The sequence below is a fragment of the Myxocyprinus asiaticus genome, chromosome 37, assembly GCF_019703515.2.
Source record: "Myxocyprinus asiaticus isolate MX2 ecotype Aquarium Trade chromosome 37, UBuf_Myxa_2, whole genome shotgun sequence".
Taxonomy (NCBI): domain Eukaryota; kingdom Metazoa; phylum Chordata; class Actinopteri; order Cypriniformes; family Catostomidae; genus Myxocyprinus; species Myxocyprinus asiaticus.
In genome coordinates this window covers 33,668,607-33,691,434 of record NC_059380.1, presented here as the reverse complement: position 1 = coordinate 33,691,434, position 22,828 = coordinate 33,668,607, and the positions used below count along the sequence as shown (strand labels likewise).

General features: G+C 41.4%; 1 protein-coding gene across 1 annotated transcript in view; it reads left to right on the top strand.

The window, feature by feature from the left end:
- Positions 1–22,828, top strand: part of LOC127428308 (inositol 1,4,5-trisphosphate receptor type 1-like) — a 373,744-nt gene that overhangs the window by 177,981 nt on the left and 172,935 nt on the right. The window contains exons 26-36 of the mRNA XM_051676597.1: positions 4,725–4,857; positions 4,944–4,995; positions 5,065–5,230; positions 5,405–5,578; positions 5,913–5,975; positions 6,310–6,447; positions 12,157–12,282; positions 12,678–12,878; positions 14,601–14,852; positions 16,807–16,932; positions 17,296–17,424. Coding sequence (XP_051532557.1) covers positions 4,725–4,857; positions 4,944–4,995; positions 5,065–5,230; positions 5,405–5,578; positions 5,913–5,975; positions 6,310–6,447; positions 12,157–12,282; positions 12,678–12,878; positions 14,601–14,852; positions 16,807–16,932; positions 17,296–17,424 — 1,560 coding nt within the window. The remainder of the gene's footprint in view (positions 1–4,724; positions 4,858–4,943; positions 4,996–5,064; positions 5,231–5,404; positions 5,579–5,912; positions 5,976–6,309; positions 6,448–12,156; positions 12,283–12,677; positions 12,879–14,600; positions 14,853–16,806; positions 16,933–17,295; positions 17,425–22,828) is intronic.

The window sequence follows — 22,828 nt, the reverse complement described above, 5'->3', positions numbered from 1 at the left end:
GGCAGCCTCTGCGAACTTGGTAAAGACGCAAGGAGATGGGGACAGACCAAAGGGGAGGACCTTGTACTGGTATGCTCGTCCCTCAAAGGCAAACCAAAGAAAGGGTCTGTGTCAAGGAAGGATCAATACGTGAAAGTATGCATCCTTCAGGTCGATGGCCACGAACCAATCCTGATGTCTACTGATGCCAGGAAGTGCTTCTGCGTTAACATCCTTAACAGAAGCCTGTGTAAGAACTGATGGGCGAAATCCTCGACGGTGTTGCCAAAAAGCCCCCCTTGGGAGATGGGCGCATCAAGAAAGTGGACTTTCTCGGCGTCACGCATCTCCACAAGGTTGAGCCACAGGTGCCGCTCTTGGACCACAAGAGTGGACATCGTCCAGCCCAGGGCGAGCGCCATGTAAGGTGATGTCGGTCGCAGTCGGTCGCATCAGCCCTGGTTCGGTCCTACCCTTGTGCAGATCTTTCTGCGCCTTGGCCTGGTGGACCTGCATAATGGCCATGGCGTGCAGGGTGGAAGCAGCCTGACCCGCAGCCTTGTAAGCCTTCATCATTAAAGAGGAAGAGAACTTACAGGCCTTGGAAGGGAGCCTTGGTCGGTCGCACCAGATTGCTGCGCCCTGCTGGCATAGATGCACCACTACGGCGCGCTTTACCTGGGGAAGCTCGACATATCCCTTAGCCGCTTTGCCGTCGAGGGTAGTCAGAGTGGATGAGCCCGCGAAGGGTGTACGGGCAGTAAAAGGTGCCTTCCACGACTTTGTTAGCTCCTCGTGCACTTCCGGGAAGAAAGATACCAGGGCGGGACACGGCCGTGAGTCGCTCTGCGAGCCCAGAAACCAATCATCCAGCAGTGAACGCTCAGGGCAGGGTGGAGGGTTCCATTTCAGCCCGATGTTCACAGCCACCCAGGCAAGCACGGATGTCATCTCAGCATCCGCCTCATCCTGTGCTCTACCTCCTGTGGGTAGCTCAGAAGATTTGTCAACTTCTGATAGCAGAAGCCCACCCTCCGATGCTCTGACCGAAAGCTCATCCTTGTCACGAGCCACGAACCACGAACCACACATTAAACCCACCCTGAGGCAGACTGGCTGCATCGCTCGACAGCTCGTCCAGACAGAACGAGCGTGCTGGGGGATGGGAGGTCCGTGGGGGCTGAGCCGGCGGAAACGCTCCCATGTCCACATCCAGATCGCCCGCGGTGCTTGCCGCCCATCAGCCCAGGACGGACCGGGTTGGGTAGCAGCCACGGTGGCTCCTTGCTTCATGAAGAAGGAAGTGAGTCACAACAACAACGTTATCATGGGCATGTTCTCGCAATGAGAACACAACCCTTCCACAAAAGCCGTCTCGGCGTGCTGGCGCCCCAGACACTCAAGTCAGATTTCATGGGTATCCGGATGGGAGAGACAATGGCCACATCCAGTAGCGCAAAAGCGGAAGGACATCTTTAAAAAGATGGTAAGCGTTTGCGCGAGCTCTTTTAGAGAAAATATACTCTTTTGAATATACTCTTTTAGCACCCGCAGACTCAGGCTGCCGAAGCACCCAGGGGCGTAAAAATCCAGCAGCGTAGCAATAGGTGAGAGGACGAACACACAAGCATTCGGCTCCGAAGAAAAAATCTGAATGAGTGATGCATGTCATTTCCTTTTATACCCGTATGTCCGGGGCGGAGAGTGGCATGCATATTCCACTCACCAATTTTCATTGGCCTTTTCTATTTTAAGCAAAGGTGATTGGGGCTCTAAAGATCGAACCCCTAGTGTCACTACATCGACACAGTGTCAAGTGAGTGACAGACAGGGAACAATGCTATATTCTTCCCCGTGATCCACATTAGAGAGGATGGCGTCACTACACAAGGATTTAGACAGTTCTTTATGAACATCAGGTAAGAATGGGGCAGATTTGCGGGACACTGCCATTTGACTGCTGGAACCATTCATTGAGGCAAAACGGTTCAGGTTCCTCTGGGGGAGACCATTCAAGGTGAAGCTCTACAACCGCCCTTGTAAGGACGTGGATCATCTCCCTGTCAGTGGCGCGTGCACATTCCTCACCCTCGCTCGGGGGAGGGGTGGCAGCAGCATCATCCATTGACCACTCGCCTGATGCAGCGAGAGACATGACATTGTCATTATTATCCCCAGCATCAGAACCACTAAACGAGATGAGGCCGCCCGCTCTTTCAGAAGTCCGGAGCTCATCTCGCACATAGCGTATCGGAAAACATGCGCTTTGTAGAGATTAAGGTGCTCGCGGGGTGTGTGCCGCCACGAGGACCACCTCAAAGTTATCCTGCTTGACCTTACGGCCCCGCCGTGCCTCCTCGAGCAGTGTTTTCCATTAATTGACTAGATTCTGGCGGCCCATCACAGTCTAATTTGCCCTGCCACGGTCTCATAATGAACCGAAAACATTTTTACACTTCTCAGTCTCATATTAACATAAAATAAAAAGTTGTGTTTTGCACTCTTTCTCACGTGCCAGTCAGCTCCAGTCAGTTCAGTCAGCTCCTCACCCGCTGCTGTAAACCCACGTGTTCACACACACTTGTAGATATATGCACTGGAGTATTCTTGGATCCGTCTAACGTTATTTGGTTGAGGAGGACGACAAATCTTTGAGGTAAGTAATGTTAACTAACATTAAATGTATCCACTGCATTTATACACTACTACATACACAATTTATCATCATCAGTGTACAAGAGCAAACAGATAATATTACTGCCGAAGTTAGAATCACTCTTTTTCGGACCTTAAAGCATCCGGCCGGGATTTGGCTTTAGTTGCATTATGATGTGCATCTGGTCTAATACTTCATTGTGTGTGCGCGTATATTTGCATTGTTTTAACCCCTCTTTATAAGTCCCGCCTTCTCGCACACCAATTGGTCAATTATAAGAGGCTTGCAGCAACTATTGGCCAAATTCCTGCCTGTCAATCTCTCCGCGATCACGCAAAGCGCTGTTGTGTTCGGCATCAAACAGCTTGACAGTAGCAGCAAATGACAGCTGAGTGGAAACAATGACCAAACAAAAATTCCCATGCTTTCGTCCAGGTCGAGATCTGTGGAAAGCAGAATGTGTGACATGTAAAGCTGGCACTTATGTGTCAGATGCTAATAAAGGTGCAAGTGATTTAGAAGCACACATTAGCACTGCCAAGCATATAGGGTCAGCAAAAGGTGAAAGTTCATCAGGTAAATTAACTGACTACTTTTTGCAACCAGGTAAAATTGTTATCACGTTGCTTCATTTTCCATGGCCATTCAAAATAATACTAATAGTAAATGAAGGTACACTCATGACATCAAATATTTTATTTTAGTACATGGACATTCAAAAGTATGTTGGAAATTTTTTTTATTTATATATATTTATGTTATGCTAATAGAGTGTTTTTTTCACTGTATTAAAGTTTGCATTCATAGTAACACTGTTTTGAACCCTATTATTCCAACCTGGCGAAAAACAAAAAGGTGTCCTCTTTTTAGAAAACCAAAATATGGTCACCGTAATCATGATGATTAACGTAAATTAACTTTAGCATTACTAGGTTAAATTGGCATAACGTTACACTGCTGACGGCTTCACTAGCTAGCTGTCGTTAGCAGTCTGAGGTAACTTTAAAAGATAAAAAGCTGAAACTGACATCCCTAGTTTGTACCCTGTGAGAGATTAGTTAGCACCACAGACTCTAGCTCTGAGTGAAAATTGTGGGTCGGGTAGTGTCAGTCCAGCTAATTTTAGCCAGTCGCTTTTGGCGAGGCAGGCCTTGGCTCTGTTTGTGAACAGCTGTCAAATAAACCCTGGCTGGGTGTGAAGAGCATCATGTATATGGGGAAGAACTGGGGGGCGCTGTTTCTCACAATTCTATTTATTTCAAAGTTGCCTACTGCAGCTTTAAGAGCACAAAATTGTTTACAAGAGCACAACACTAGCCTCTTAATTTTGCTCTCAAAGTGTACCAGATGGAAGTATTTAACTTTAAAATGTACAAAATTTTCTTCCGGGAGAGCATGCTCCTGGACCTCAGTAGAGGGTCGGAGGTCCACCCCTCATAGTCTCACAAGATCCTGTGGGAAACACTGCTCATGTGAATCCTCGGGTATCACAGAAGAGGCGGGCGGGAGGGTGCGTGAGGCTGAATCGTCCCTCAGAACGAGGGTGATTTGCGAGCGAAGTGTCTTCAGACTAATAATTATAATTAATTAATAATAATTTTATTTATCACACATTATACATTTGCACATATACAGTGAAATTCTTTTTTTCACATATCCCAGCTAGGCTGGGGTCAGAGTGCAGGGTCAGCCATGATACAGTGCCTCTGGAGAAGATAGGGTCAAGGGCCTTGCTCAAGGGCCCAACAGTGGCATCTTGGCAGTGCTGGGGCTTGAACCCCCAACTTTCTGATCAGTAACCCAGAGCCTTAACCGCTGAGCTACCACTGCCCTTACAGTGAGGACAGTCTGTCTCCATGTCCAAAGACAGTAAACACAGCTCTCATGCTGATCTGATGATGGGATGTGTCTCTTGTACAAGGAACACTTACGGAACGACATCTTTTAAAAGCTGCTAATTATTCATGAATGCAGTGATCGTGGCAGCTGAAAGCTTTTTCTGGATGGGTACCCACTGTAAAAAGTAGCTTTATAGTTTTACATGTTTACCTATTTAAAATTTTTTGTTGTTGTTGTTGTTGTTGTTCAGTTTATTCTTAATGTACGACTGGACTACAGGATCTCCTGCTTGCTGTGCATCTTCAAATGCGAGTTTGATGAGAGCAACACTCAAACGGCTGCCGTTCCAGCTGCAAATGCAGACGGGCCTAACAACATCCCTGGTGGGTCTCCACCCTTGCCTAATGACCATAACTCATCTGTTCTTAATAATTATTCTTATTATGTGAGTGTTTCTGTTGGTTCACAGCTCTGGATTTTGAGAACATTGAAGAGCAAGCAGAAGGAATCTTTGGTGGAAGGTGAGGACTGTCAGTGTTGAAAATGTGAGTTTTAGGTTCATAAGTATGTCACGATTTTTCTCACCTCAGTGAGGAGAACACACCACTTGATCTTGATGACCATGGTGGCAGAACCTTTCTGAGGGTTCTCCTGCACCTCACCATGCACGACTATCCTCCACTGGTGTCAGGAGCTCTGCATCTGCTCTTCAGACACTTCAGTCAGAGGCAGGAAGTGCTCATGACTTTCAAACAGGTAACAACACGTGTGCACAAACTGTATTTCACACAATGAAATTGCTGTTGTGTGGCCTTGCAAGCTAGTTTAGTCAAACAAGTAATGGTCTTAGAGAATTGTAGTCAGCTTCTGGTTGTTGAAGTATCATACATAAACTAATTGTATTTTAACTGGTGCTTCTTTTCCTTGTAGGTCCAGCTTCTGGTGACCAGTCAGGATGTGGACAACTACAAGCAGATCAAATCAGACCTTGATCAGCTAAGATCAAATGTGGAAAAGTCAGAGCTCTGGGTGTATAAGAGACAGGGTGATGAAGGCATGGACGCAGGGGAAGGACTTCCTGCAGAGTCCGACCACAAAAAGAAGGTAGTAACATTTATGATTTAAGGCCACTAAACTGTCATTGTTCTTAGAGTGCAAAATTTAATTGTAAGTTTGGTCTAGGGAAAAACTTCAATTACAAATAATGAAACAAACTAAATCTCATGATGACAAATATTTAAATAATAGAATACCTGGTTAAAACTTATTATAATAACCATTTACAGTATATGTATACATGTTCAGATAATTTGAATCTTGTAAGCTTGGTGGAACCTATATTAACCTTTTGGGAATGGCTTCTTTAACTGAATTATACTGTACATTTGGCATATTGTTAACCTCATATATAGCCTTTCTTTATGTGGTAATTTTGTAGAAGGACTCCGACAAAAAAAAGGCAGACGGAAATGGAAGTGACAATTATAGAGACGTGAAGGAGGTAAAGTGTCTGACACACATGCACATTATGTTTTATAATGTCCCAGTTAATGTCTGAAGTAGCTGATGAAGCCAAGCACCATAAATGCTTCAAAGCAAATTATTTATCCTCCTTGACTTATGTAGATATAATTAGCTAGTGCTGAAGTGCACGAGTGGAGGAAATTGTAGCAGGGTTGCCTGAAGCACTCCTGCGCACTTGAGGCAACAGACCTGTAAGAACTGTGGCTCTCAGAGGAGCAGGTCACTTGGATGTGTCAGTAGTTGCAGTTTGCTCTTCTTTGAAGAGTGTTCGCTCACTTCATTTTCTCTACTCTCTCTCAAAATTCTTCTAGATTCTCCTGCGTCTCAGTAAACTGTGTGTACAAGAAGGACCGTCTGGGAAGAAAAGTAAGAAACAGCAGCAGAGGTTGCTGAGGAACATGGGAGCTCAATCAGTAGTGCTTGAGCTGCTGCAAATCCCTTATGAGAAGGTGCAGTTTTGGTGGTCTACTGTACTCTAATCTCAGTTATTATATACAGTAAGTGTGGTACTCTAATGCAGGGACTAAAAGCGGTTAAAGGAACGAAAATTAAAAAAAAGAAATTAAAAAATGAAAACGAATGAAATTTTAAGTAGAATTTAACTGAAAATCGGAACCAAGTTATTTTCTGTTGTTCCAGAAAGAATATGTTATTTTTAAATGCTGGTAACTGGTTATAACTGGTTAACTTTGTTCCGATAATTTTTGCTTGAAGCCAAAGGATTTATCACATAAATGTTTGGAACTACACCACCTCATTTTGCCTGAAAAAAACAGTTCAAACCTGCTTTGATCCTGAAGGAAACTGCTGCATCAAACATTTCTTTGCCTAATTGCCCATTGTGGATGTCACATTCTGTGAATGAAGACCTTTTGAACAACTAAGTATAATTATTACATATACAGTACATGCACGGCTAATCCAGATACAAGGAAAACATTATTAGAGGTAAAAAGTACTTTTCTCAGTTGTTTCCAAGTCTTCACTGAATTTAGATATGATGCATTAATACAGATTTGATGCTGCTGGGCTTTGACTCCAAAGCAGATCTGTAAATGAAATTATGCTTAACTGTTAATTAACTGTTTCTTATGATTTTTATGCCCATAAATTCACCACACAGGAAAAAAAAAATAGCTTTTTTGCTCAGAATGAACCGAAAAGAAAAACATTAATTTTTTAGTCCCTGCTCTAATCCAATTGTTATCATAATAATGTGGTACTCTAATTCCAGTCTTGTTATATTAGTGTCATTCTCTAATGCTATTGTTATAATGATAATGTGATTCTCTAATCCAAATCCTGTTATATTATTGTGATACTCAAATCCCAGTCATATTTTTTCAGGGTGGTACTCTAAACCCAGACCTGTTATACGAGAATGATACTCTAATTAGCAGTCCTATTACATTAGTATTGTACTTCTATCCCAGTGCAGTTATTTAAGTATGATACTCTAAATCCAGTCTAATTACATGAGTGTGGTACTCTAATCACAGTCCCATTATATTAGTGTGCTACTTTAATCCCAGTCCAGTTATATTAGTTTTATACTCAAATCCCTGTCTTATTATATTAATGTGGTAATCTAACCCAATTGCTATCCTAATAATGTGGTTCCCTAATCCCAGTCCCATTATATTAGTGTGGCACTCTGCTCCCAGTCCCATTATATTAGTGTGGTGCTCTAATCCCAGTCCCATTATAACAGTGTGGCACTGTAATCCCAGTCCCATTATAACAGTGTGACACTGTAATCCCAGTCCCATTATATTAGTGTGGTGCTCTAATCCCAGTCCCTGGGCAAAAATTCACCCAAAATCTGAAATATAAAAGTAGCTCACTGTCACAACTTGTGGTCGAGAAGATGAAGGCGGCGAGGTGTGATGGATCTATTTGCAGGCTTTTTAATGAAGACGAACAAAACTGGAGGGTATATATACACACAAGAACTAATGAGGGGATTGAAGACAGGTGAGGATGATGTGGAACAAATGGAGGTGATGAGGGCAGTGCACTGTGGGAAATGGAGTCCAGAGAGAAACTTCAAAATAAGAGTCCAGGGTAAACACGAGGGAGACAGAACGTGACATTACCTACCCCCCCCCCCCCCATTTACAAGGGGGCTCCTGGCACCTAAAGATGGAGAAGTAGGAGGAAACAGGTGACCAAAAGACAGAGGTGGAGTCAGGAAGTTTGGGGGGCGGCCTCAGGGCTGGGACAGAGTCAGGAGGCCTGGGGGGTGGCCACGGAGCAGGGACAGGATCAGGAGGCCTGGGAGGAGGCCACAGGGCAGGGACAAGATCAGGAGGCCTGGGAGAATGAGTCATGAGAGGCGGAGCCATGGAAAGCTTGAGGGACAGAGTCAAGGGAGGTGGAGCCATAGAAGGCGGAGCCAGGGAAGACTTTGGGGGCGGAGCCGTGGAAGGCAGAGCCGTGGAAGACTCTGGGGGCGGAGCAGTGGAAGGCGGAGCCGTGGAAGATTCTGGGGACGGAGCCGTGGAAGGCAGAGTCATGGAAGGTGGAGCCGTGAGAGGCTCGAGGGGTGGAACTGGGGATCCTAGTGCCCGGAGTAGAGCCGGAGGCTCGGAGGACCAAGGCGGAGCTGGAGGCTCGGAGGACCGAGGCGGAGCTGGGGGATCGGAGGACCGAGGCGGAGCCGGTGGGCATGAGGACCGAGGCAGAGCTGGTGGGAAGGAGGTCCTTGATGAAGCTGAAGGCGGAGCCAGGTGACCGACTGACCAAGGTGGAGCTGGAGGGACGAGGGACCCCAGTGATGCCGTTAGGCTGACAGCCCACAGTGGAGATAAGGGGACGCAGAGCGGAGGTGATGAAGAGGGATCGGAGGGCCAAGGCGGAGTCCAGGGTTCAGAGGGCGAAGGCAGAGACGGAGGGTAGATAGATCCCCTTGTCTGTGGGGTCACCGGGGCTGATGGTTGAGCCGGTGACTTGAAGGGAACCGGCTGATCAGAGGAGGGAGGAGCCATGGGAGGTGTCGAGGGGTTGAAGGGAGTCTGCGGAGGTGGGGCCGAAGTATTGGATGGCCTTGGCAGAGGAGGGAGAGGTAGGGTGGGCGTGAACAGCAGAGGCAAGGAGACTTGGAAACTGGATGGGATTAGTGGCGACTGGAAACTCATGGGACAGATTATTTCAAAACCATCAAGTTATTTAGTAGGGACTGGGCTCAGCTCACCCACAGTGGCGAGAGTATGGGCGGGGCTCCACTCAGTGCCCTCAAACTCAACTAATATGCCCTCTGGGATGGACGTTGGTGCCGGCTCTCGCACCTTGGTCCGTTGGGGGCAAGGCTGATGGTTGGGTGGGCTCTGGGTCTGCAGTGGAGCTGGTGTTTCCTCAGCAGGGCAGACGGTGAAAGGTGAGTCACAGTTTACCAGCACCCACTCCACATATTTGGCGAAGTTCCCTCGAGGACCCTCCCCAGACAACTTGGCCTAAGTCGTGGTGTTGAGTCCGACATAGTAAAAAGTGCATAGGCAATCGTCTAGGTAGTGGGTTAGGTGAGCCAGATCTAAACACTCACGAGTATGGTCCTCGAGTGAACGATCCTCCTGTGTGAGGAGGAGGAGGCGAACTGCCAGCAGATACATCTTGTTTGGGTCAGTTCTTCTGTCACAACTTGTGGTCGAGAAGATGAAGAAGGCGAGGTGAGAGGCGATGGATCTGTTTGCAGGCTTTTTAATGAAGACGATATATAACAATACAGAGTACCATAAACCAAAACAACAAACTTACACAAGCATAACACGGACAAGAACTGACAACATTGAACAAAACTGGAGGGTATATAAACAAATGGAGGTGATGAGGGCAATGCACTGTGGGAAATGGAGACACTTTATTATTTTTAAACCTTTCCATTACAACACTTCAGTTTTGTGAATATGTTTTTAGCAGAAATTCTCAGCTAGGCACTCTTTGGAGAACTCTTTGTAACAACATATAAATCTTTGTGAAAACAGGCCCTGATTTTCTAAATGTTTTGTGTCCAAATGTGAAGGTGTTCTATTTCTAGGCTTCTATTCTACTTCTACTCCTTATTTGAGTGTGAGACATTATTTAATGATTCACATTTGAGAGTTTGCTCTAACAGAAATATTAACAGGTATTAGGGCTGCTTGATTATGGCAAAAACCATAATCACGATTATTTTTGTCAATACTGAGATCCCGATTATTTAACATGATTACTCATTGACTTTGGAACATCATGCATTTAATGAACTTTAAAAAATAACTTGTCTCTTTAACAGTGGATTTTCTTGAACTTGAAATGTAAACTGCACTGGGTAGGGGAGGAGGCTAGTGTCATGTGATAATTATTTTATGTTACATATGATTATATGGTTGTCAAATAAAGAAAAGCCTCCATCGCCATCATTTACAGCAGGTGCACTCACACTTCTATGGAGTGAGATCTACTTTTTCATCATGTTATTGCAGCATGATCTACCATGTACAATAAAGGCTATACATTATCACAATACCAAAATTTCAGTAGTTGGTAGTGAAATTTGACGATTCTCAATACCAGCTTTAATACCGCAACAAATAATAAAACTAACTAATATGCTAATTATGGAAGAATCAATTTCTTAAGTAATTATTCAAGACTAGTAAACAGTCAGTAATAAAATAACAATAAAAAAACAGCAATGAATAGAAAAAGATTCAAAATAATAGAACAAAAAAAATACAAATTAAGAAAATTCAGTGCTTTCTTAACAGTTTTAAAAGTTTTTAACAGCAGTAGGCTATCAAGTATTCAAGTAAACATTCAAAATGAAATGCAACATAAAACTACTACTTGTCTTTACTGTATGATTATAATACATTAATACTTTTTAAAGCTACTAAAGTTATTCAGTCAAAAGCAGTGAGTGTTTTCTCATTTTCTTGTTATGGTTGTTTGATTATTATAATGACACACTACACTAGACAGCAGCAGGTCCGCTTTTTTCTCCACTGTTTACGTTCACTTTAGACATCACTCTCTGTGTTTACATGAATACCTCACCAAGATGGGCATTTTGGCGGAATTTTGCAATGTATTTTACCGTTCAGGCGTGCATTAGCATGAGCATTTTCGGAACACGCGCATGTTCAGAAATGGGCACACACACATATGCCACTTGTCAATCAAACAGGGCGCAGCTGTTACTAGATCGCTAGCGAATTATAAAATTATGTGCTCTTGATTACTTTCAACAGCAGAATAAGAATATAAACTTTCTTATAAGTGACACAGGCCTAGGCTATCACAAATATATCTGGTTATTTTTTCGTTATTGACGTTTTAATCAGTCTGCTTGTTCGGTAGGGCAAGTAAAATTCTCTTTCACTTGCCCCTTCAAAAAAAACACTTGTCCTCCACAAGCGTTAATGTCGTGCCCTGATTAAATATTGTATTCAGCATTCTCCGATAACATTTTTTTCTTCAGCAGTATAGCTCCTAAAGTAAATGTACATTGTTTTAAAGGAGTTTTAGATATTATTTTGGAAAATAAGCCAAAAAAGTCTGATCAAAAACATATTTTGTTCCAGTGTATAAAGGGCTAAGACTACACTCTCACCATTATGTTCACTTTGATCCATCTTTAACTCACAAAAAACAAACTTTCTCTTCTTAATAGAGCTGCGTATCGCCGATTGTCTTCATGATAAGATACACACAGTGAACGTGAGACACATATTATGATTCACTACGTCGCAAGACATCACGTTATAATCTAGCTGCAGCAAACGCACGCGAGTGATGAGTACCCCAATGCCAGAGTGTGCATCAAATGGGAGAAGATTCAATCTCTTCCCCGGTCATGTCACGCAACTCATAGATGCGGCACTGACCACACAGAGAAATACAGAGTTATTTTTCATAACCCGCTTCCTTATTATTTGAAATTTAATAAAGGATGCTTTAAAGATATAATGGCGGGGTGTTTCATTGCAAAACGGAATGTGGCACTATAGTCATTTTATCTCGATTATCTTGTTTTCATAATCGTTGGAAGCCAAAATCGTAATTGAAAATAAAATTGGATTAATCGCCCAGCCCTAACAGGTATATGCAATCCCCTCATCTCAAAGAATACGTTTTGAAGTTTGTGATAATGAGCGGTATATTCATGTTCTTCATTACAGGGTGAAGATGTACGAATGGAAGAGATCATGAAATTGGCACATGAGTTTCTTCAGAACTTCTGTGCAGGCAATCAGCAGAACCAGGCCCTGCTCCACAAACACATCAACCTGTTTCTGAACCCTGGGGTGAGCTCTCCATCTCAGAGGCAAAGACAAACCAGTGTACCTATTCTACTTTAGTTCCTCTGTACTCAGCGTTGGTCTAAGGGCATAGGGCGTTGAGACTGACTGATGTTCTCTCAGTTTCCATATTGCTACATGATAGAAAAATTCTAGATCATCATGAGGATTCATAATTAATCATCATGGGATCATGACAAGAATAATTGTGATCTCAAATGTGTGGGATATTGATGTAACCATGGGTTAATCTGTCCCTCACAGCCTCTTTTTTGTGTCTAATTAACTATGCCATCTACTGACATAAGTGTATAGAGATCAGATAAACAAGTACAAATCCACAACAAACATAAACAAAATCTTACAGAGCTAACTGATGCTTCTTTTTGTGTTGGTTGTAGATCCTGGAGGCCCTAACCATGCAGCACATATTCATGAATAACTTTCAGCTGTGCTCTGAAATGAATGAGCGTGTAGTACAGCACTTTGTCCACTGCATAGAGACCCATGGCAGACACGTGCAGTACCTGAAGTTCCTACAGACAATAGTCAAAGCTGAGAGCAAATTTATCAAGAAATGCCAAGATATGTTGATGGCCGAGGTGGGGGATAATTGCTAATATAACATATAGAATTTGTATCACTTTGTATTATTTATTTGTTATATTTATATTATATTATATTTTATTATATTTATAGTTGAAGTCAGAAGTTTACATATACTTAGGTTGAAGCCATTAAAACTAATTTTTTAACCACTCCACAGATTTAATATTAGCAAACTATAGTTTTGGCAAGTCGTTTAGGATATCTACTTTGTGCATGACACGAGTAACTTTTCCAAAAATTGTTTACAAACAGTTTGTTTCACTTTTAATTGACTATATCACAATTCCAGTGGGTCAGAAGTTTACATACACTAAGTTAACTGTGCCTTTAAGCAGCTTTCTGGAAAATTCCAGAAAATGATGTCAAGCCTTTAGACAATTAGCCAATTAGCTTCTGATAGGAGGTGTACTGAATTGGAGGTGTACCTGTGGATGTATTTTAAGGCCTAACTTCAAACTCAGTGCCTCTTTGCTTGACATCATTGGAAAATCAAAAGAAATCAGCCTAGACCTCAGAAAAAATCTTTGGGAGCAATTTTCAAATGCCTGAAGGTACCACATTCATCTGTACAAACAATAGTATGCAAGTATAAACACCCTGGGACGATGCAACCATCATACTGCTCAGGAAGGAGACTCATTCTGTCTCCTAGAGATGAACAAAGTTTGGTGCGAAAAGTGCAAATCAATCCCAGAACAACAGCAAATGACCTTGTGAAGATGCTGGAGGAAACAAGTAGACAAGTATCCATATCCACAGTAAAATGAGTCATATATCAACATAACCTGAAAGGCTGCTCAGCAAGGAAGAAGCCACTGCTCCAAATTCACCATAAAAAGCCAGACTACAGTTTGCAAGTGCACATGGGGACAAAGATCTTACTTTTTGGAGAAATGTCCTCTGGTCTGAAGAAACAATAATTGAACTGTTTGGCCATAATGACCATCGTTATGTTTGAAGGAAAAAGTGTGAGGCTTGCAATTCGAAGAACACCATCCTAACCATGAAGAAAGGGGGTGGCAGCATCATGTTATGTGGGTGCTTTGCTGCAGGAGGGACTGGTGCACTTCACAAAATAGATGGCATCATGAGGAAGGAAAGTTATGTAGATATATTGACACAACATCTCAAGACATCAGCCAGGAAGTTAAAGCTCAGTCACAAATGGGTCTTCCAAATAGACAATGACCTCAAGTATACCTCCAAAGTTGTGGCAAAATGGCTTAAGGACAATAAAGTCAAGGTATTGGAGTGGCCATCACAAAGCCTTGACCTCAATTTGATAGAAAATGTGTGGGCAGAACTGAAAAAGCATTTGCGGTCAAGGAGACCTACAAACCTGACGTAGTTACACCAGTTCTGTCTGGAGGAATGGGACAAAATTCTAGCAACTTATTGTGAGAAGCTTTTAGAAGGCTACACAAAATGTTTAACCCAAGTTAAACAATTTAAAGGCAATGCTATCAAATACTAACAAAGTGTATGTAAACTTGTGACCCACTGGGAATGTGATGAAAGGAATAAAAGCTGAAATAAATAATTCTCTCTACTATTATTCTGACATTTCACATTCTTAAAATAAAGCATTGATCCTAACTGACCTAAGACAGGGAATGCTTTCTACAATTAAATGTCAGGAATTGTAAAAAACTGAGTTTAAATGTATTTGGCTAAGGTGTATGTAAACTTCTGACTTAAACTGTATCTTTTTGCAGTTGGTGAACTCTGGGGAAGATGTGTTGGTCTTTTATAATGACCGCGCCTCCTTCCAGACTCTGATCCAGATGATGCGGTCGGAGCGTGACCGGATGGATGAGAACAGCCATCTTATGTACCACATCCACCTGGTGGAGCTGCTGGCTGTCTGCACTGAGGGTAAAAATGTCTACACTGAGATCAAGTGCAACTCTCTGCTGCCCCTGGATGATATTGTCCGTGTGGTAACGCATCAAGACTGCATCCCTGAGGTTAGTGGTCTTCAGATATAGAGGTCTTCAGTCTTTTTAATAAGAGTGATTTTACAGAAAATCTGTAGCATTTCAGTTGAAGTCAGAAGTTTACATACATTTAGGTTGAAGTCATTAAAACTCATTTTTTTAACCACTCCACAGATATAATATTAGCAAACAACAATTTTGGCAAGTCATTTAGGACATCTACTTTGTGCATCACATGAGTAATTTTTCCAACAATTATTTACAGACAGATTGTTACACTTTTAATTGACTATATCACAATTCCAGTGGGTCAGAAATTTACATACACTAAGTTAACTGTGCCTTTAAGCAGCTTGGAAAATTCCAGAAAATGATGTCAAGCCTTTAGACAATTAGCCAATTAGCTTCTGATAGGAGGTGTACTGAATTGGAGGTGTACCTGTGGATGTATTTTAAGGCCTACCTTCAAACTCAGTGCCTCTTTGCTTGACATCATGGGAAAATCAAAAGAAATAAGCCAAGACCTCAGAAAAAAATTGTGGACCTCTACAAGTCTAGTTCATCCTTGGGAGCAATTTCCAAATGCCTGAAGGTACCACATTCATCTGTACAAACAATAGTACTTAAGTATAAATACCTTGGGACCACGTAGCCATCATACCACTCAGGAAGGAGACGCATCTGTCTCCTAGAGATGAACATAGTTTGGTGCGAAAAGTGCAAATCAATCCCAGAACAACAGCAAATGACCTTGTGTTGATGCTGGAGGAAACAGGTAGACAAGTATCTATATCCACAGTAAAACAAGTCATATATCGACATAACCTGAAAGGTTACTCAGCAAGGAAGAAGCCACTGCTCAAAAACCGCCATAAAAAAGCCAGACTACAGTTTGCAAGTGTACATGGGGATAAAGATCTTACTTTTTGAGAAATATCCTCTGGTCTAATGAAACAAAAATTGAAGTGTTTGGCCATAATGACCATTGTTGTGTTTGGAGGAAAAAGGGTGAGGCTTGCAAGCCAAAGAACACCATCCCTGAAGCATGGGAGTGGCAGCATCATGTTGTGGGGGTGCTTTGCTGCAAAAGGGACTGGTGCACTTCACAAAATAGATAGCATCATGAGGAAGTTAAAGCTCGGTCGCAAATGGGTCTTCCAAATGGACAATGACCCCAAGCATACCTCCAGATTTGTGGCAAAATGGCTTAAGGACAACAAAGCTCTGGTCTTGTGGTCATCACAAAGCCCTGACCTCAATCCGATAGAAAATTTGTGGGCAGAACTGAAAAAGCGTGTGCAAGCAAGGAGGCCTACAAACCTGACTCAGTTACAGCAGTTTTGTCTGGAGGAATGGGCCAAAATTCCAGCAACTTATTGTGAGAAGCTTTTGGAAGGTTACCCAAAATGTTTGACCCAAGTTAAACAATTTAAAGGCAATGCTACCAAATACTAACAAAGTGTATGTCAACTTCTTACCCAATGGGAATGTGATGAAAGAAATAAAAGCTGAAATAAATAATTCTCTCTACTATTATTTTGACATTTCACATTCTTAAAATAAAGTATTGATCCTAATTGACCTAAGACAGGGAGTGTTTTCTATGATTAAATGTCAAGAATTGTGAAGAACTGAGTTTAAATGTATTTGGCTAAGGTGTATGTAAACCTCTGACTTAAACTGTAGTCTCAGACGGCACAGCCACAGCCTCAGTCCGTTCACTTACCGTCTGATGCATATTGCACACAAAACTGGAAAGCACTTGTGAAAATCACAAGCATTAATCAGATTGCCCGAAGTACAAACTTCGAGGAGTCCGGGTGCACAGGTTTTTATTACTCTGCCACGAAGAAATTTTTTTTTAATTGTCAATGAATAGTCTAAATGTTGCCCTCTCTCTAAGCCAAGTAGCCCCAGAGAGTGATTACTTATACAGTATATCATTTGTAGCATTAAGTTTACTTTTGTTCTTTTCATTTCTTAGGTGAAAATCGCATACATCAACTTCTTAAACCACTGCTACGTGGACACTGAGGTTGAAATGAAGGAGATCTACACCAGCAATCACATGTGGAAGCTTTTTGAGAACTTCCTGGTCGATATCTGCAGGGTAACGGAAGTCGATTTTGGATTTTTTGTTTTTTTATAACCCTAATGAACCGTTTAGGTGTAAAGTACCAAAAGTACCAATAACGAACATCACTTGCAAGCTGCAGAGTGCCACTGACAAACATTAAGAGTTGTTGATAGCCTGTAGACTTTGTTTTTAGTCAAGTGGGTGTGATTATGTTTTGCGGTCTGATGTGGGTTTTATATAAGGGCTGGAGTTTTTTGTCTAAATGTCTGCAGTTGGTTTGACTCCTTTTTTGGTGCAGGAAAAGAGTGAATCAGTGCATGTTCTGACTGTTCTTACTGAAGCAAATGACTCAAGACCACAATAATTCTCTCTTTTTTTTAATTATATCGCACATAGGTCTGCAACAATACAAGCGATCGCAAACATGCTGACACAACGTTAGAACGCTATGTGACCGAAACCGTGATGAGTATTGTGACGACATTTTTCAGCTCCCCTTTCTCCGACCAGAGCACTAGTTTACAGGTAATGACTCCAACACAACACTAAATCCGCTGCCATAGGGCTGGCTGATATATTGAATATTCACAATGTATTTGCGATTATTTTTCTTGTGATATAAATTCAAGAAACTGTGAATATCGCAATGATTTTGATGCACTTTTTTTTTTTGCCCATTAAATTTCCTAAAGACCATATCATGCCAGTTTTGCGAGTTGCGAGACAAGGAAGCAATAACATTTTTGTTAATAGGGCTGTCACGATTATAACATTTGGTGGGCGAATAATTGTCAACCAGTAAATATGATTTATGACTATTAATCATCTGTTTCAGGGTTTCACGATAATGATGATGATTGTTTTTCCAATTGTCATATTTCCTAATGAGTATGGAATGTGAGTTATAGGGAGAAAATATTGCACAGGTGTAGAGTGACATGAAATATAATGTCTAAAATACTGTTAGTCAAGTTTAGTCTTTGTCCATTTTACATTTCACACTGTTGTTTTTGGAAACCAGCCAACCTGAATAGCTATTATCTTATTTGATCTTATCTTATATTCTGTGTGTATTGGAAAACATGCTGTCATCTCCACAGAAATAGAGAAAGCAGGCATCTCCTCCTCTTTGCCACTGTGTGTCAGTAACACTGCATGTACTAACCTACAGTGACCAATAACATTTGCCATTATGCAAACATTAAATTAAAGCTTAACTGGAGCACTTTGCGTTCACTATCAAATCCTCATTTAGGAAGAGATTGGCACGAGCCTCCTCCGATGGCGTGTGCATCACAGTGCTTCAGAAGCGGTTAATCTTCATTCGGCCTTCAGTAGTTGCTCTGTGTGCGGTCCCTGGGTGCGGGACAGTGAGACAGTCAGAGTTCTTTAGACTGCTCAAATGATGCAATAAAACTGGAACAGGCCTGGTTCCAGATCAAAATCACTGAGGTTGCATAAAAAAAGTGGGTGGGTGCTCTGTATAAGGTGGAGGCGTAAAGTAATAATTTTTTATTTTATTTGTTTTAGATTAAATCATGTTTCATTCTACCAAAGAAACCTGATTTATTCCACAAATTACACTGTCTTAATTTAAGAAATGTCTTTTATTTTTTATGTACAATCATTTATAGCTGCGTTTTCTCTGCGCATGAATGCAGCAAGCAATGTCGGAAGATGTTATCCTCAACTCCAGATCTAGAGTGAGTTCTGGAAAATGGGACACAAAAACAGGGCGTTCATGGCATTTTTATATTATTTTATAAATAATTGCAACAAAAGTAATGAGATAAATAAAAATATTGTCAAAATGATTTTTTAATCTATATCGTCCAGCCCATACTCTTTTGAAAACAGTAATGTGTTGCTTTGAAATCAAAGACCAGATACAGCTGTCAGTTTCAAATTGCAGTTTTGCCCATTTTGATGCACTGCAGTTTGCATCTTCAGTTTCTACAGAGGTTCTTTGAATAAATTGTTTTCTTTTTTGAACATGGGTGCAGTCATGTTGCTTCATTTTTCGATATATAGAATACATTTACCTTCCAGATAATATCTTAACCCTTTTCACCCCTTCCTTGCCTAGGTGGCACGTCATATGTACGTAAGTATCTGTAAATGCCCCTTTCCTCCTCTACCCCCACCTCTCACCCGCTGGTGCCCTCTTTAAAGCCTCTAGCATCTGTAGACACTTAGACGGTTTCATCACATTCAAGAGTTTCTAAAGAAACAGTCAGACCACTGGGGACTGACGCACTGGCCAGAGCTTTACAAGAACTCCCTTCTCTCATGGTCTTGCACATAAGCACCCACTTCCTACTCAATTTCGCAACTCCAACAACACTGGGGCCAGCCTTGCTTCAGATAATGCACGTGGTTGTGGGGAGTTTTAGTTTTAGTTTAGTGTTTCTTGGAAAATCGTATTTCTTTCCATTGAGGTTGCGGTAACAATGCTGGTCAGTAGCCTGTCTTGCCATATGGTCTGTCTGATTTGGCAGTGGTAATGAAATAATGATGTTTGTTTGTCACCACAATCAATACATTTACATGCATTTTTTAAAAGTAAAATTTTAGACAAACTACAACAATAATTTGCCTTTTTTTTAATAGTTGTTTAAACGCTTTAGTCTGACTGAAATCAGACCAGTCCTATTTTTGCGAAGTCGGACTAACAGAGCTAGATAATGCCACTGACGTTAATTAAACCACAATTGGCCTCAGCATTGTGCGCATGCTCTGAAAGGTAGAGGTTACACGCAGTGTCTATTTATCCCAAAATTAAACACAACACAAACAAGGTAGAAATATCATGGTGAGCACAAGGATTGACATAAACAGAACAGGGAACTTCTCTTCACCTCCTACTGCACATCCTCATCTGACTGTCTACTTTAGTTATTTGAATACGCATTGTGTCACAAATGAAGACTGTTGCTTGATTATGCAAAACCCACTATAGCTTGATTAGAACTGCACATTTAAATGTACTGACTCTTGCTCCCCATGCCTATAGCTGTTGATTTTATTTTAAGGCCCGCAGAAAGAATAAACCATGTGACTCATACTGTTGGTAGTGATCCTTGGTGTGCCATTCCTTTTGAAACAGACTTTCAGTGCTATTTAGGCTATAAACACACAAATGGTGGCCATATTTGTTTTTTTTGTTTTTGTTTTTCGAACAGTTGAACTATTAAGCTGAACAACTTTGTGAAACAGTTGAACTATTAAGCTTGTCATTGTTTTGTTTTTTTTCTCCCAATTTGGAATGCCCAATTCTCAGTACGCTTTGTAAGTCCTCGTGGTCACGTAGTGATTCGCCTCAATCCGGGTGGCAGAGGATGAATCCCAGTTGCCTCCGCGTCTGAGACCTTCAACCCGTGCATCTTATCACATGACTTGTTGAGCGTGTCGCCACGGAGACATAGCGCATGTGGAGGCTTCACGCCATCCACTGCAGCATCCACACACAACTCACCACGCACCCCACCGAGAACGAACCACATTATAGCGACCACAAGGAGGTTACCCCATGTGACTCTACCCTCCCTAGCAACCAGGCCAATTTGGTTGCTTAGGAGACCTGGCTGGAGTCACTCAGCATGCCCTGGGATTCAAACTAGCAAGCTAGCAAACTCCAGGGGTGGTAGCCAGTGTATTTTACCACTGAGCTACCCAGGCCCCCATGTAAGTGTAAGCTTGATGAAACATAATGAAGTGTAAACATAATGAAATACTGCTGTAACCATGGGGTAAGAAATATTCTCTCTGAACGTGACGTCAGAGAGATTAAACCATTACTTTTAAAATGGGGAAATAACACAGCATGACAAAGTTGAACAGAAAGTTATCAGAAAATGCATAAATAATTTTGAAGAATAAACTGTAGAGATAGTGAAATAATGATATTTTAATTTCAGTAATAATAATAAAAACAGTTGGGTAGGATTTACTTTATTCAATTGTTCGTAACCCAATAACATGTCATAGTGATGAACGGAGACATACAAATTGACTTGTATTCCAATGAAAAACATTTAAATGTAAATTAAATGTTTTATTTTAAAAGTTAGTTTGCATTATACTCTAAAAAAAAAAAAAAAAAAAGTTAAATCTAGAACCCCAATTCCGAAAAAGTTGGGACAGTATGAAAAATGCTGATAAAAACAAAAAGGAGTAATTTGTAAATTATATTCACCCTTTGCTTTATTGAAAGCACGACAACTACACAATATGATGTTTTTCCTTGTGAATTTCATTGTTTTTTGAAAATGTACAGTAATTTCAAATCAGATGATTGCAACATGCTCCAAAAAAGTTGAGACGGGGCAATTTAAGACTAATAACAATTTGACGAGTTAAAATAACAAGGTGATGTGAAACAGGAGATGGTAAACAGGTGAGGCAATCGTGTTATAGTATGTAAGGAGCCTCCAAAAACAGCCTAGTCCTTCAAGAGCAAGGATCATTCGAGACTTGTCAATTTGCCAACAGATCTTCAGCAAATAATCCAGCACTTTGAGAACAATGTTCCCCAAAGACAAATTGGAAGAATCTGGGGCATTTCACCCTCTACAGTGCACAATATAGTTAAAAGATTCAAGGAATCTGGTCAAATCTCAGTGCGTAATTTCTGAATGCATGTGATCTCTGATCCCTCAGACGTCACTGTCTTAAAAACAGCATTTATCTGTAATGGATATAATGAACATGGGCTTGGGTTAACTTTAGTAAACCTTTTTTAGTCAACACCACTCGCCGCTGCATCCACAGTTGCAAGTTAAGACTTTACTATGCAAAGCAGAAGCCCTACATAAACACGGTCCAGAAGCACTGCCGACTTCTCTGGGCTCAGTCTCATCTTCGATGGAAAGTAGAACAGTGGAACTGTGTTTTTTGGTCTGAAGAGTCCACATTTCCAAAAATGTTAGAAAAACAAAGCCATTGTGTTATCCGGGCCAAAGAGGAAAAGGGCCATCCAAGCTGTTATTAGCATCAGGTCCAAAAGCCAGTGTCTGTATGGGCCAGGGGTGTGTCAGTGCTCATAGCATGGGTAACTCGCACATCTGTGAGAACACCATGAATGCAGACAGATATGTACAAATTTTGGAGCAACATATACTGCCATCCAATACCGTCTTTTCCAGGGACATTCCTGCATTTTCCAGCAGGAAAACTACAAACCACATACTGCCCGGATTTCAAGTGCATGGCTGTGTAAGCAGAGAGCGTGGGTGCTAGATTGGCCTGCCTGCAGTCCTGACCTGTCTCCAATTGAGAATGTGTGGTGCATTATGAAGCACACCATATGGCAATGAAGACCCCGTACAATTGTGCAGCTAAAGACCTACATAATGGATGATTGGAAATTCCACTTTTTAAACTTAACAAACTTGTGTCTTCAGTGCCCAAATTCTTAATAAGTGTTATTAGAAGAAATGGTGATGTTTCACAGTGGTAAACACTCGACTGTCCCAACTTTTTTGGAGTGTGTTGCAATCATCTGATTTAAAATTACTGTACATTTTCAAAAAACAATGAAATTCACAAGGAAAGACATCATATAATGTGTAGTTGTAGTGCTTTAAATATAGCAAAGGGTGAATATAATTTACAAATCACTCCTTTTAGTTTTTATTAGCATTTATCATACTGTCCCAACTATTTCGGAATTGGGGTTGTATCAAATAATGTGACCTGTCTAATTAAGTCCTGTCTAATTATATCAGTATGAAGTTTTGTGTACACGCACAGAAATGACACAGTTTCTGGAGAATGACCTACATAATAGTACATTATAGTCAGAATAGTAAAGCATGAAATAAAGTGCCATCATCTTATTCATACATACATATATAATGTATATAATTTTTATTGAGGTAAAAATGTCATATTTGTGCATATATGCAACATATTTCATAATATTACCTAC